The sequence below is a fragment of the Zootoca vivipara genome, chromosome 2 (assembly GCF_965207765.1).
Source record: "Zootoca vivipara chromosome 2, rZooViv2.hap1.1, whole genome shotgun sequence".
In the NCBI taxonomy this organism is placed as follows: Eukaryota; Metazoa; Chordata; class Lepidosauria; order Squamata; family Lacertidae; genus Zootoca; species Zootoca vivipara.
In genome coordinates, this window is record NC_142584.1 from 3,738,003 (window position 1) to 3,752,958 (window position 14,956).

General features: G+C 44.3%; 1 protein-coding gene across 1 annotated transcript; it reads left to right on the forward strand.

Moving 5' to 3' along the window:
• The first annotated feature begins 748 nt into the window (after positions 1–748).
• Positions 749–14,948, forward strand: CCNT1 (cyclin T1). The gene is made up of 9 exons (XM_035101154.3): positions 749–954; positions 2,279–2,360; positions 5,482–5,610; positions 6,351–6,411; positions 7,779–7,841; positions 8,710–8,755; positions 10,549–10,712; positions 10,982–11,052; positions 11,513–14,948. Exons 1-9 carry the CDS (start codon positions 779–781, stop codon positions 12,875–12,877), a joined length of 2,157 nt encoding a protein of 718 aa, XP_034957045.1. The 5' UTR covers positions 749–778; the 3' UTR covers positions 12,878–14,948.
• Positions 14,949–14,956: the final 8 nt, after the last annotated feature.

The window sequence follows — 14,956 nt, forward strand, 5'->3', positions numbered from 1 at the left end:
CAGGGCTTCCAGGAGCTTACCTAAGGTTCTATTTCCTTGGGATGAGGGGCAGCAGAGATCGCGATGTTTTTGGAATATAGGGCTTATTTACAACCTGAGCCTACGTTGGAGGGGCTCAGAGAAGAGGATCTTCTCCCATAGCCACAGCCTTGGATTCAAGCAGAAATCAAGCATGGTTCTCACTCTCTGGCTTCTGTCTGCTCCTAGCCCAGCTCTTTCCCACATTTCTCCTCCTTCCCTCTCACTACCAGCCAGGGAGGGAGGGTCGTGTGCTGGACTCCATTTGCCCCCTGGCACGCAGCTGCCAAGCTGTATATATACACCGCTTGACTGTTGCGCGGGGGAAGGGGGACCTCGAAGCGGAAGCGTGAAACGATCGCTTAAAAATTTACAAGCGTAATTTAAGACGTGCAGAAGGTTAAAACCACACTGGCATAGACTAAAACGAACAAAAAAGGCCCATGTAAGTCCCTCTTCTTTGCGTGTCACTCTACAATTTTTGCCTCTATAGCGCTTCTTTGAGTCCGTACGACGATCGCCATAGAGATGAAAGGCATCAACCGACGCATCTGAAACGTAACTGTCAACGCATCGCCCCGCCCCCACGCCTGCCGGAAGTTCGGTACGCATATTCTCTTCCGTTCTTTCTCCGAGCGGGAGAGGAAACGGAAGTACGCACGCACAGACTAACTTGGGCGAGGTCACGCAAACGTAGGCCGGTGCGCGGTGCGTGCGTCTACACGCGCATGCGTCGTTGGCGACGGCGACGGCGGCCATCATGGCGGTGTGTGGCGCGGCGGCTGCAGCAGGAGGCGGCGGAGGGCGCTGGTATTTCAGCCGAGAGCAGCTAGCGCGCAGCCCTTCCCGGCGCGCGGGGCTCGATGCAGACAAGGAGCTGTCGTACCGGCAGCAGGCAGCCAACCTGCTTCAGGATATGGGCCAGCGCCTAACTGTGTATCCATTGGGGGACTAGGCCGCGGCAGCTCGAGCTGGGGCTGGGGCTGGGTTGAGCAGGGTGGGGGAAGCGCGCTTGGGCCGCTGGGCGAGCTAGGCCTAGCCGGGGCTGAAGCCTCTGGGGCGAGAGACCAAGCCTGGGGCCTTGAGGTGGTTCGCGGCCGGCTTAGAACCGGGCACGTTATTAGGCCGCGTCCTACAAAGATCGCGCGTTGGCCCGGTAGCGTGTGGGAGTTCGGACGCGTTTACGGTTGGCCACGGAGGGTCGACTCCGCTATGTGAAGAAGGGTGGGGTGGAACTAGGTGGGGTTGGGGAGAGAAGACTAGGCCCTGAAGCCTTGGTCGAGCTGCAAGGCCCGACTCTTCCGTGATACAGGAAGCAGTTATTGAGCAACAACTTGGAAGGCGCACTCATTTGTTAGCAGGCCGGCTTGGCGTGTGATTGCGAATCTAAGATTTGAGCTAAATTTTAAGAGGATTATTTGCTGGTGGGAAAATCTTGGTTCCTGTACGTACATTTCTCTTTTGCGCAGGTTAATGCTAGTTATACTTATTGCGATATTTTTTTCCCAAAATGCAGCCAAAGTTCCGTCAATGTTTTCTGTATTAGGTTTCTTGATTATGGAAGAGTAAATGTTGGTGAGCCCTTAGCAATGCTTTAAAGCTTGGTTCTGATTTCAAAGATGTAATTTATCCTGGAAAATTAATGTGTGTGTATGTGTGTTTGGATGTGTGTTCAGAGAGAGGGCCTATTTACTGTATTTACTGTCAGTACAATCCTAGCCAGGTCTACTAGGAAATGAGTCCTATTGTGCTTAGTGGGGCTTATTCCTAGATAAGTGGTGTTATGACTGTAGCCTTGGTATAGTGAAGAAGTGTGCATGCACACAAAAGCTCATACCAAAATAAAAAACTTAGTTGGTCTTTAAGGTGCTGCTGGAAGGATTTTTTTTTGTTTCGACTTTGTATAGTGAGTTTACTTAAAGGTCATATGGTGCTTAGTGTAATTCCATGCATGTTTATTTGGTAGTCCCATTGGTGCTTACTCTTGGTAAGAGCATTGCAGCCCAAGATTTATTTATTGGTGTTTAACTGTGTAAGCCTGCATCTGAAGGATAAGTGTGCTAATCCTTTTGTAGACAACTGGGATTCGTTAATGTGTGATGTACGTTACCTCAAAAACACTGATTCGCATCAGTGTGTGTTGTGAAGATTGGAATACATGGGGCAGTACAGTCCCTTAAAACCTACAATTTGCAGATAACCCTTTAAAAATATGATTGGAAAGCCTTCGTCTGCTTTTTCCTTAACCACAAGCTACTAGTTCCCAACTGACTATCAATACAGCTATTGTCTACATGCATCGGTTCTACATGGTTCAATCTTTTACTCAATTTCATCGAAATGTAAGTATTATTATTCTTATTACTACTACTACTTATTTATACCCCGCCCATCTGACTGGGTTTCTCCAGCCACTCTGGGTGGCTTTCAACAAAGATTAAAAATACATTTCTATCACTTGTATTATTACTTTTTCTTAGTTAGAATTGTGCATAGCTATGTTTCATATTCTCCCTTATCCCCAGCAGATTAAGAGAAAGAGGGTGTGTGCTGAGTATTGTGGTGGAAATCATTAAAGGTTACATTCTATGTCACATTTTTCAGAAATTGATTCCAAATAATTATGAAGAGTGTATGAGAGCGGGGATAATCTCTCTATTAAACATTTGATCTCATTTTTCTGATCTAAAAATACATTTCAGGTTGGTAACAATTATACATAAAGAAGAACATAACATGAGCAGATTCATTTTGTGTTCACTACCGTGTTTCCCCTTTTTTAATACGTAGTCAAAAAGTAAGCCAGGGCAGCAATTTTAAGCATTTGAGAAATATAAGACATACCCCGAAAATAAGACATACCTCCATGCCTGCCAGCTCGGGGCCTGGAACCAGCTGCTGCAGCGTGGAACGCTCAGCAGCGGCGGGCAAAGCAAGGAAGCAGAGCGCGGAGATACAGATTAGCTGTAGCGCGCGCCTAGCGAAGTCAGCCCTGAGGAGGGAAAATGGCGTTTAAAAACGCCGTTTGAAGTGATTTCAGCTTGCCACCCCGCCGCCCGGAACCGGCTGCTGCAGTGCGGAGCGCTCAGCAGCGCCCGGGTGGAGCGCCCAGCAGCGCGGATGGGAGCGCCCAGCAGCGCGGATGGGAGCGCCCAGCAGCGCGGATGGGAGCGCCCAGCAGCGCGGATGGGAGCGCTCAGCAGCGCCGGGCGGCGGGGTGGCAGGCCTCCTTGGCAGGGCCAGGAAGAGATGAGGCCACTGGCTTGGGTGCTCCTGACCCCAGCCGCTTCAACGCGGCAGCAGCAAAAGAGCCGTGCGGCCACATGGAGAGGCGAGAGCCCGAGCGGGAGATGCGCGCTCTGCAAAGCTCTGCACGCACTTCATCTGCCCGACGGGAAAGCGAAGTGGGGAAGAGAAAAAGAGAAAAACACCGAAGCGGCTCTTTTTCTCTTCCCCACTTCGCTTTCCCGTTGGGCAGATGAAGTGAGTGCAGAGCTTTGCAGAGCGCGCGTCTCCCAGCTCGGGCGCTCGCCTCTCCAAGCGAAGTGGGGAAGAGAAAAAGAGCCGCTTCGTTTTTTTTTCTTTTTCTCTTCCCTACTTCGCTTTCCCATCGGGCAGATGAAGTGAGTGCAGAGCTTTGCAGAGCGTGCGTCTCCCGCTCGGGCTCTCGCCTCTCCAAGCGAAGTGGGGAAGAGAAAAATCAAGTGTGGAAGACCCTCTGTTAATGGTAGAAAATGGGCTATGCTTAATATTAATTATGCAAAGCAGTAATATGTATGCAATAATGTGTATGCAAATACCTTTAATTAACATAACTTGCTCAATTGGCATATTTTCTTCTTAACCAGATATTTGAGTATTAGGAGAATTTACAGTTCTTTTGGCAGAGGGTGGTGGAATGGCTGGATGAAATGCATGCATGGGTGGTAATAGGAGAACAAAGATGAAGGGCACAAAGGTGGACCAGGAGGCTAGGAAGAGCCACCCAACCTTACTGCCCTAAGAAGTGTATCCTTCTGGAGATAGGTGCTCCAATGCAGAAATTTATTGTGGGTGCAGGAGCCCTGGCTCTCCCATGGGTTAGCATGTTCTCTTGAGCACATTGATCTTTTCTCTCTACTGAAATTAGTGGAGCATCCTGTGCTTACTTGAGTTCTCTGTGTGCATCACATCTCCAGGCTGTGGCTCAGTCGCAAAGCATCTGCTTTGCATGCAGAAGGTCCCAGGTACAATCCCCAGAATCTCCAGGTAGGACTGGGAGAGACTTCCCACCTGAAATCCTGCAGAAGAGCCACTGCCAATCAGTGTAAACAACACTGAGCTAGATTGACAATCGTCTGACTAGGTCTAAGGCAGCTTCTTATGGTCTGGATGGGTATTTTTGGATATTCTCTATGAGAACTAGACACACGTTTTAGAAAAAAGCTAAATTATGCACCTGATGCCATACATACTTCTGTCCATGCATAACTAACGATGTTGATGGTGGTGATGGTGATGTCATATTTATAGTGGATCACAAGCTGCATGTGCCAGAAAGTGTCATGTGTGATTGCACTGACTACTAGAGCACCAAGCCTTAAGACATCCCCTGAAAATAAGACACCGTGTGTTTTTTGAGGAAAAAAAATTATAAGACGGTGTCTTAAAAAAGGGGAAACACGGTAGTTAAGAGTGAAATGTAATGGCAACAGCAATAGCAAATCCATGAATGAACTTAGAGGCATCACCTAGGTCAAATGCTTATAGGAACAATACCATTTTGGTGATGTGCATAAATACAAAGAAGAAGAGAGGAAGGTAAACTTCCTGAGGCAATACATTTTAAAACTTGGATGCTGTAACTAACAGGGCACACATTCCATATAAAACTGGATTGTTTTAACCTAGGTTTCTGTTTCAATAGTCCTGTATCAAGTTTTGGACTCTGGTGATCCAGGTCAACTTATCAGTGGTCTTCACTTAAGGATCAGCAGTAGAATGCCCCAGGAAAACTTGAAAACCTGCACCCACAGTTCCTTGTAGAAGTTGTTCATTTTTGTAACTTAGTTTTCCGGTGATGATAACACCTGGAGGGATAATGTTTTTATGGAAAAAAATAAGTATATAATTCCCAGAAACCATCCTCTGCATTAAATTATAGCTTCTATTGTGCATAATTTGTGCAGTGTGAAAACCCAGGTAGTTATATCCCAAATTAGCACTGGCTGTCTACTGTTTAATAGCTTTCATATTATAGCATGAGTTTTATACAATCCAGTATGTTCTGCAGGTTATGATGCCTTGCCAAATGAATCTTTTAATTCTGTGTATACAATTCAGCTTGTGGACATTTAGTCTCAAATAGTAGAACTACCAGTTCTAAGTTGTTGTTAAGATACTTTCTCTGGAGTTTTTGAGACCAAGGAGGTTTGCTGCCATTTGAAAGAGGATGGTGCATTTATATTTATTTTCTCTGTAAAGTCTGTAGCACCAGCTGCCCTTTTCCTGGCAGCCAAGGTGGAGGAACAACCTCGGAAACTGGAGCATGTCATCAAGGTCGCTCATGCCTGTCTGCATCCTCAAGATGCTCTTCCAGATACCAGGAGTGAGGTAAGTAACTGAATACCTGTGAAACATATACAGTGCTCAACAAGTGAGGGAGGGGAAAGGACGATTCCTGGCAGTGCAAGCCCCCTGTACTTCATTGGAGTGCTACAGCTTTGTTGGAATATTATCTGAACAATAGTAATTAGTTCTTGAATATTGCTGGTGCATAGTACAGAAAGCTCTGGGGTTTTGTAAGCCAAATAGCTTGTCTGTCCTGTGTGTTCCTGCTAGACTGTTGTGAATTAAAGCTAGATGTGTAGCACTGTTTGTATTAATGGGTGGATGTTGCCTGCCAGGATCACCCTCTTATGGTGACACAGAAAACGTTTGAAATTCATTCCTGTCACTGCCATTCAAACAGGGGGATTGTTAAGCATATTGTTTTACATCTCACCACAGCCCTTCCTGACAGGACCAGCACATCTAACCTTGCCAACAAGGGGGAAGCTTTATTCTGAAGCCAAATTGAAGGAAAGGGCCAATTTTTAACACACACTGATAACTTCATGGCACTTGAAGCCATTATGGAATCAAGAGCAGCCTCTTGAGCAAGAATTGTGTCTATTGGGCACTTAACGTGTTTTTTCCTGGGAATGGGATGCTTGTGCCAATTCTCTCCGGCATTGAATATGATAAAGATTCCCCCTTGATATTTTTTTGCCTCCCCAAGAGAGTGTTAGAAATATGCAGGCTTGATACAGAGTGCCTCATCACAAGTAACCTGCCTGTCCTCTCAACCCCAGGCTTACCTGCAACAAGCCCAAGACCTGGTCATTCTAGAGAGCATAATACTGCAGACCCTGGGTAAGTTTTTCCAAGCGGACGGGCTGCTTCATGAATCTCAGACCCAGGAAAGTTCCGCAGAGTGGAGAGTCTAATCCCAGTCTTCTTCACAGCTGGAGGGCAGAGGCACAGCTGGCCAGTGTGGGAGAGCATCAGTCCAGGCGACAAACCTCACAATTTATGACTTGTTTGATATGCTTCGTTTAGGGTGAATTTATTGACATTCTTGTAAACCAATATGAATGCAAAAATTGGTTCCGGTTCTTTTTCAACAGGATTTATATTGTTCAGGTTCCATGCAGTGGACTCTGGATTGAAGGCTTAGCAATATGACAGCCTATTGTTCCAATTGTATGATTAGCTTGGTAATGCAGGGTGGAAACTCGATACCCAGACAAACTGACATGAATTGTTGATGTTGAGCTTTTGCTATTTTGTAACTACAGTAATTTAAAGTTTTTTGATAGCTGAAACAATATTATTTCTTTGCCTTTGGTAACCTCTTGGTTTACAGATACTATCTCTCACTGTAATTAGATGAATGATATGATGCCCAGTCTTGCTTGTTATATGCAGATATTTCAAACACTTTTTTGAAAACACCTCAGAGGTTTTCTTACAATCAAGTGGTATATAAATTTTAGTCCCCAATGTACAAAGAAGTACTGGCTGCAAGGGGCACAACAAAATTATTCCAGTAACACTTTCATCAAGATAAGATAAGATAAATACTTTATTGTCGTTGTATATAGTACAACAAAATTGAATGCCATCCCATAAAAACAAAGAACATCACAGAGGAAGAACTTGCTTAACTTAATTGTTGCTGGTAGTAGTTACTGTCTGGCACAAGGCAAGGCTTCAAATGCTGTAAATATTTTTTATTGTCTTTCCTGAGTGATTGCCTATTGGGACTTCTCAGACCAGCCCATAGCTGGGCCAAACATTTCCCCTCAAAAGAAACCATTTAAAAACTAGGTTTTTACTCAGTGAGCATCTGTTGCTTAAGAGGAAAACATTGCTTGTTGGTGTTTGGAGTGACAGGAAAAGCCCTCTTCCAGTAGATTGTATAATTTTCTTTTCCTGTTGTTTTAATACAGGTTAGTTTTCTAATTTAGAATGCTCAGTTGTATTTTAGTATATTTGCAGCAGAGAATATGGTTGCTTTAGAAGCTAGACGTTTCTGTCCTTTTCTTGTGCTGGATAACAGATTCATTTGAACCTAGGAAGATACTGTGCTTTCTTCTTGCTTGCAACTGAACACACATGAGCTTTAATGGGGAAGAATGAGCAATCTACTTGCCTCCCAGGATCCAGAGGCATTTGTGGTATGTAGAACCACAAGTATGTTATATCCATGACCTAACTGTCAACTGTTTTTCTTCCAGGGTTTGAGATCACCATAGACCATCCTCACACTCATGTGGTGAAATGCACACAGCTAGTGCGAGGTAAGCAATGAGTGGTTGCGCTTCTTAGCCGACAAATTGTTTCTTGGCCAAAGGAACAAGTAAAATAAACAGAGAGGGTGTTGCTATACTGAATATTCACCCCTTACCCTGGCTTAATATGGTGGTAATGAGTTGGATACAAACTTTCAGAGTATGGCAGTATTAAAGTGGGCATTTACAGCTGATGAGTATACAGTCATACCTCGGTTTAAGTACGCTTTGGTTTGAGTACTTTCAGTTTAAGTACTCTGCGGACCTGTCTGTAACGGATTAATCCACTTTCCATTACTTTCAATGGGAAAGGTCGCTTCAGGTTAAGTATGCTTCAGGTTAAGTACGGACTTCCGGAACCAATTACAGTCATACCTCGGGTTAAGTACTCTTCAGGTTGAGTACTCCATGGATCTGTCTGGAATGGATTAATCCACTTGCCATTACTTTCAATGGGAAAGTTCGCCAGTGTGGTGTAGTGGTTAAGAGTGGTAGACTTGTAATCTGGGGAACCGGGTTCGCGTCTCCGCTCCTCCACATGCAGCTGCTGGGTGACCTTGGCTAGTCATACTTCTCTGAAGTCTCTCAGCCCCACCCACCTCACAGGGTGTCTGTTGTGGGGGAGGAGGGGAAAGGAGATTGTTAGCCGCTTTGAGACTCCTTCGGGTAGTGATAAAGCGGGATATCAAATCCAAATCCAAAACTCTTCTTCAGGTTAAGTACAGACTTCAGGAACCAATTGTGTACTTAAACTGAGGTACCACTGTATACATAAAGTAAATTCAATATGCTGAGCTATTTCCCAGTAGAAACATATTGTTGTATATTAAAGAGGTGCTTTGCAGCACTAACACGTGGTTTTCCTTTTTTCTTTCAGCCAGCAAGGATCTGGCGCAGACGTCCTACTTTATGGCTACCAACAGGTACATGTTGAAGGCTCACTTTTATTAGCTTTTTTATTTGTGAATGTAGTTCTTGACAATTGCAGAAGAACATCCTTCTAAACTTACAGAAGAAATGCTTTATTGCTCATTTGAATATCAGGACAGTACATGTCTTACTCTAGAATAAATTAAAGTTTTGTTCTGAAGAAATCTCCTAGAAAATAAGATGACAGTGCTACTAGCCCATGTACTAGCCTATGTTTGTGGCCTAAACCAAAAAATAAACAGCTTTGGTAGCAGTTTCCTGCCTGGTTACCCTGAAACAATTCTTGCTTGCCATAGGTGGCTGGCTATTTATAATTCCAGGCTAAAATTGCTTTGCTACTAAGTGTGGATCATATTGAATCTTTCTATCTAGAAGTCAGTGAACATTCATCTGAGATGAAAAGAATTAGATTTTCTTTTGGAAGAAGCTAAATTGTTGGCTTGAGATGGTTTTTTTCAGTCTAGAATTCACCAGAAGAGAAGTGCCTCTTCAGTATTTGAACCCTGCAACATGGTTGAAATACACTTTGGAAGTGTATTGTGTGCAAAGGTTGCTGTTCTGTAGATTTTATATTTCATGTTTAGATTTTGTTCTGATAACCATTGCTCAGTTACTACTCTTCTTGACAGTGTTTTGGACACTCATACAAACCATTTTTCTCTGAATTCAGATGTGGCAGCTGTTTAAATGTTTAAATGTTTCAGCTTTGTACTTCATGGAGGACATAGGGAATTTTGTGTCTAATACAGCAGTCAGCATCATGTGGGTTTTACTATTCTTTTTTAAAGTAGGGCATATAGAAGCTTGGTGACATATGTTGTGCCTTGTGAAATTTCAGAAGCCAAAGAGTAGATACATAGGCCTTCCTGTGACCAATTAATGGAGTTTGAGTTCCCTTTCTAATTCCTTGCTTCTTTCTCATTGACTTGTAGGAACTGAATTTTAAAAATGCAAAATAACATACATGTAGATTTGCTTATTTGGGTTACCTTGTTGCAGAGTATATAGTCAGCTGATGTGTAATTTGCAAAGAGTGCTAATTCTGCTGGAGATTAATTTATTTAGAAGGAGGGGGATGGAATGGGCCTCAGGTCCCATCACCACAGCTTCTTCCTCCGCACCTTTTTTTCTTTTCTTTTTTTCAAATAATTTTTATTCAGTTTTCCAAATAAACAAACAACACATAAACAAAAAACACAATTACAGGCTTCTGTGGCCCATTCCTATTAGGTTGTTGTCATGCAAGATGATTTGATGCTCTGTGGAATTGGCCAAAGCTTAAAGGGAACTACAGTTTGTCTAAGGCACAACTGCTTGACTGTTGGCTTTTGGGTCTGATGCAAAAATCACCTGCCATCACTGATCAGATTGTCATATCTGGAGGTTTTTGGCACTTTTTGGGCTGTTAAATAAAATTCTTTTGAAAAAGAGCCAAGTAGCCCAAATCTCTTGAGATTGTTCTCTGGTGTTATTGGATAATCCAGCCCTGTGGAACCCCAAAATAGTAACTTCAAATGCAGCATTTTTCCTTTGCCTGTCCTGTTGGCTGTATGGGGGTCCTGGAGCTCCAGGCTGACGGGAGCTCCTGGAAAACCTCGTGGAAGAAGGCTAAAACAGTGTTGTTTTAAGCAGGGCTGGCTTGACCATGCAGGATGATTAAAGCTTTTAAAGCTGGGGGATGCTCACTTCTTGCAGTGTCTGTCCAGCGGGCGGTTGTGTGTGCTGCTGCCGTTCAGGCTTGGGAGCTTACAGCTTTCTGTTTCTCTCTCCCTGCTGGTGATGTCAGCCTTCACCTAACCACCTTCAGCCTGCAGTACACCCCTCCCGTTGTGGCCTGCGTCTGCATCCACTTGGCCTGTAAGTGGTCCAACTGGGAGATCCCAGTCTCCATGGACGGGAAGCACTGGTGGGAGTACGTTGATGGCACTGTAACTCTGGAACTCTTGGATGGTAAGTTTGGAGCAAGGTCAAATACATTCCCATGCACAATGAGGTATTTTATTACCTTGATATCTTACTTCTAAGGGACATTCTCACCAAGGTTTCCAGCATGGCAATAAAAAATTAAGTGGGATTAATTGGATAACTTGAGCCAGTATTATTAGTCCCAGGACTGCTCCATCTGTTGCTGGCAAGGGCAGAAGTTAAAGCACCCTTTGGGTTCTGGCTTGTAAATTCCACGCCTCTTACTACCGGGTGCTCTTGTGTTTATCTTGCAGAACTTACTCATGAATTCCTGCAGATCCTTGAGAAAACTCCTAACCGGCTGAAACGAATCAGGAATTGGCGGGTAAGGTCCTCTGCACACTCTGAGCATGACTTGGCAAAGTTGTTTGCGCCCTTCAGTTTGATAAGTAATGCAGAAATATATGTATAATAAATATCTTCTGGCCATGAGGAGATGAATATTCAAGAGGTATATGCTTCTCTACATACACACTTCTATATTTTTCTGAATTGCCCAAAGGTTTCATCAGACAGGAAGCTGGGGTATATCAAACCCCTTAATGCAGCCTTCTCCCATAATAGAATTTTCTAAAGTGGCAGGATCAAATGTTGTATGCTGTTGAAATGTGATGTATTCTATTTTCTTGCAAGACAATTTGTGAATGGAAAAAATTGTTCATGGAAATCGCGTAACAGGGCAGCTGCAACAAAACAGGGCAGCTCCTTTGTTTCTTTGTTTGTCTGTCCAGGAGAGAGATCTGGCATTCTAAAGTTGGTACTGCTGCTTTTGTTTTTCCCCCTAGGCCTGCCAGGCAGCCAGGAAATCAAAGACTGATGATCAAGGTGATGATGATTGCCTCTCAGAACAGACCATTCTCAGCATGATCTCCAGAAGCTCCTCTGACACAACCATTGCAGGTCTGATGAGCATGTCTACTTCCTCGACTGCTGGAGGCCTTGCTTCGCTTTCAGCTGCAGCAGGCGACTCTCCAGGGGACCTTGGCACAGATGTGATGTCAGCAGACTGCTGGATGGCTCAACACCCATCACATAAATTGGAGGTCAGCCATAGGGCCAGTGAAGTGTCTACCAGCACAGATCATCCACATCTCGATAACAGTAGTGGCCCCTTCTCTAAGCAGAGCATTAAAAGTGCGCCATTGGCCAAAGTATCATTAAAGGAGTATCGTGCCAAACATGCTGAAGAACTAGCTGCACAGAAACGTGAGCTGGAAAACATGGAGGCAAATGTACGTTCCCAATACGCCTATGCTGCTCAGAACCTGCTTGTGCAACAGCAACGGGAACGGGATGTGCAGCAGCAAGAGAATAACCCATCTCCCATCATTCTGAAAATCCCATTGGGTGGCAGCTCTGATGGTTCTGAACGGCTCCCCACTGAAAAGCCTGATAAGACCTCCTCTGCCCTCAAAGTTCGGCTGACTGCAGTGGGGGACAAACCTGCTGTCTCTTCCTCCAAACCGGAGGAAATAAAAATGCGCATCAAGGTGCCGACTCTGTCAGAACGGCCAGGCTCTTCTGATGAATGTAGCGGCAAGAGCCGAGGAGAGCACAAGGAAAAACTTAAGGTCCATTCTTCTAACCACCACCACAACCATCATTCTCACAAACATTCACATGCACAACCTGTTGCCAGCACCAAGCGGTCAGTGGACTCCAAGCATGGTAACCAAAGTGGCATTGCATCCCATAAAGGTTTTGTCCCAATTTGTTCCTTCCGCAAGAGACCACTTTCTGAGGAGGCCTCAGCTGCGGCACATGAACATCAGCCAAAAATCAGCAAGAATTCAAAAGGGCCCCCCATGCCGTTTCCCTTTCCCCAGCACCCTGTGCATAGCTTGGATGCAGCTGGTCTCCCTTTTGTCCAGGGCAGCAAAACCAGAGGGGCTCCAGGGAAACTGGACAAGAGCACTGCCGGGGCCAATGGGCATAACATGAACCAGGCCATTGATTACCAGGATACAGTGAACATGCTGCACTCCTTGCTCAGTGCACAGGGCATGCAGCCCACCCAGCCTCCCACCTTTGACTTTGTACACTCATATGGCGAGTACTTGAACCCCAGAGCTGCTGCGAGTGTGGATAAACCACGGCCGCCCCCTCTACCTTCAGAACCTCCCCCTCCCCTGCCGCCTCTCCCCAAGTGATTCCCGTTTTTAACTACTGAGGTTGGGCTGCTCTCTGCTGAGGGCATGTTGCTCGTAGTGATCTCCACTGCCTTGTGTGAATGCCCGAACCCCTTTTTAAAACATTTTTTATTATTGGTATGAGAATGTGGAGCCCTTGAAGCTGTGAAAAGATGCACCCATCTTTCTCCATGTGCTTCCCCCACCCCTCCAGTCTTACTGGAAAGAAATGGGGGTATGTTTCCTGTCAGACTGATTTGAAGGTCATGAAACAACAGGAGATGGCATAGGGCTATTTAAAATTGTTGCAGTCTTTCTCCTAAAAGACATTTAAAATAATTTAAAAATAAGTTATATATGTTCTTAGTGTTGATTTTATTTTTCTAAGGTGGACAAAGGAAAGGGATTACAGCAGAAACTGAAACGAAGGCAGGGCTCATGGGCTTTGCTCGCTTCTTAAGTGTTGCTTGTCCTGGTGGAAGTTGCTTCCCTCTGAATGGAGGCAGTGAAGGGTTGATAGGATGAAAAGGCAGGAAAACTTTCTGAGGAAGGCATGAGCATTTACCAGAAGCATAATGGTTGGGTAGGGGGTGGAGTTTCCCCCCTCAATTTCTCCCTACTGTGGCTTTTGGTTGCTCACCAGTGAGTGTGGAGACAGATGGCAGACCTGTATTTCCAAGAAACTTTGGAAACAGCAAAGTGTGTGTTTTCGTTTCTGGCTTTTGTCCAGCCCTTCCTGCTGAGCGGGAAGGATGTGGGAACGTGGCTTCCTTAACCTTTCACTTCCTGCCTTGACCACATTGCTTCCATTCGGGTGCCCTGCTACTTTGTGTCCCACCTAGTATAAGGCATTGAAAATAATTTTGATGGGACTATGTTATAAAGGTGGTCAGGATTGTGTGTTCCTGCAGGAACTCTTTGAGGGTGCCTTCAAAAAAGAGGGTCTTTGCAGCAACTTATCTGGGAAGTGGGGGTTAGTTTGGGAAGAGGAGCGGGAAGGGAGGCAGAAAGTCAATGTAAATGTTAGAACAGTAATCGTGATTCTGGGATGCTTTAAATTGTACTTAAACTGCATTATGGGAAACGAGATTTTCATATTTGCTAGAAGCAGAAAAGCTTTTCAAAGTATTTGTAAAGACAGCAGTGAGTGGAATCAGGCATATTTGGATTGGAGAATAGAGGAGTGAAAAGAGCTGGTAAAACCTAGATGAATAAATGGTAACTTGCTTGTCTCCTCATTAATGATGTCTGCCAACAATATAAACCTATGGCCAGGTTTACTGTGTCCTGACTTTGAGGTCTACAGGAAAATGTGGGAATTGATCCTGTGTAAGTTGATTCAGAGACATATTCCAGCCTAGGTTTGTATAGCAAAAGGCATAACATTCTGATCTGATTCTCCAGTACTGTGTTAAAGTTAAATGGGGTTATTCTTTTTAAAAGTGGCCATATATTTAGTGTTTCTGTAGATGACATCTGAGTGCTTGTTCATTTGGCAGGATTCAGCCTTGGTTTGTCGCATCATAACAATTGGACTGAACCCTTGGTTGGTACTAATAAATCTTGGCTTTGCTGTCCTTTGAGTATACATTTCCTAGTTCAGCAAAGTATTTCAGGGCATTCCCACTGCTCTGAAGAAATTTCCAAATTAAAATCTGGAGGATTGTGTGGTGTAAAGCATTGTGGTTTTCTTAGCTGGAATGGAATGCTTTGACTAATATATATCAATAGAAATCTATTCCAGTGTGTTAATATCAACTAAAAGATGTGAACAAACAGGGCTAGCAATGGCCTAGGTTTGCAGTCCCATGTGAGAAAAGTTTAATTGCTGCTGGTTAGATAGAGTGTATCATGTTTAAAACAACAAAAGACACTCATCTGTGGGTATCTGTTTGGTTTTTATTGAAGTGTTTCCTCTTAATTTGGAACAATAACTATTTTCCCACCACCTCTTAATTCCTAAAGCAATGGTGTCTCAGCTGTTGATGGTCACAAACTTTGGCTCTGGTTTCACATAATCTTTCGGAAATTTTTTAATTCCCAGCTCATATTATTACTATTCTAAGTTTCAATAAATGTACTGTCTCCACAATTTGTCTG

Coding starts and splice junctions, on each gene's coding strand:
- CCNT1 (XM_035101154.3), top strand. CDS start 779: ATGGCGGTGTGTGGCGCGGCGGCTGCAGCAGGAGGCGGCGGAGGGCGC. Junction 955..2,278: donor ATGGGCCAGCGCCTAACTGT/GTATCCATTGGG, acceptor ACAAGCTACTAG/TTCCCAACTGACTATCAATA. Junction 7,842..8,709: donor ATGCACACAGCTAGTGCGAG/GTAAGCAATGAG, acceptor TTTTTCTTTCAG/CCAGCAAGGATCTGGCGCAG.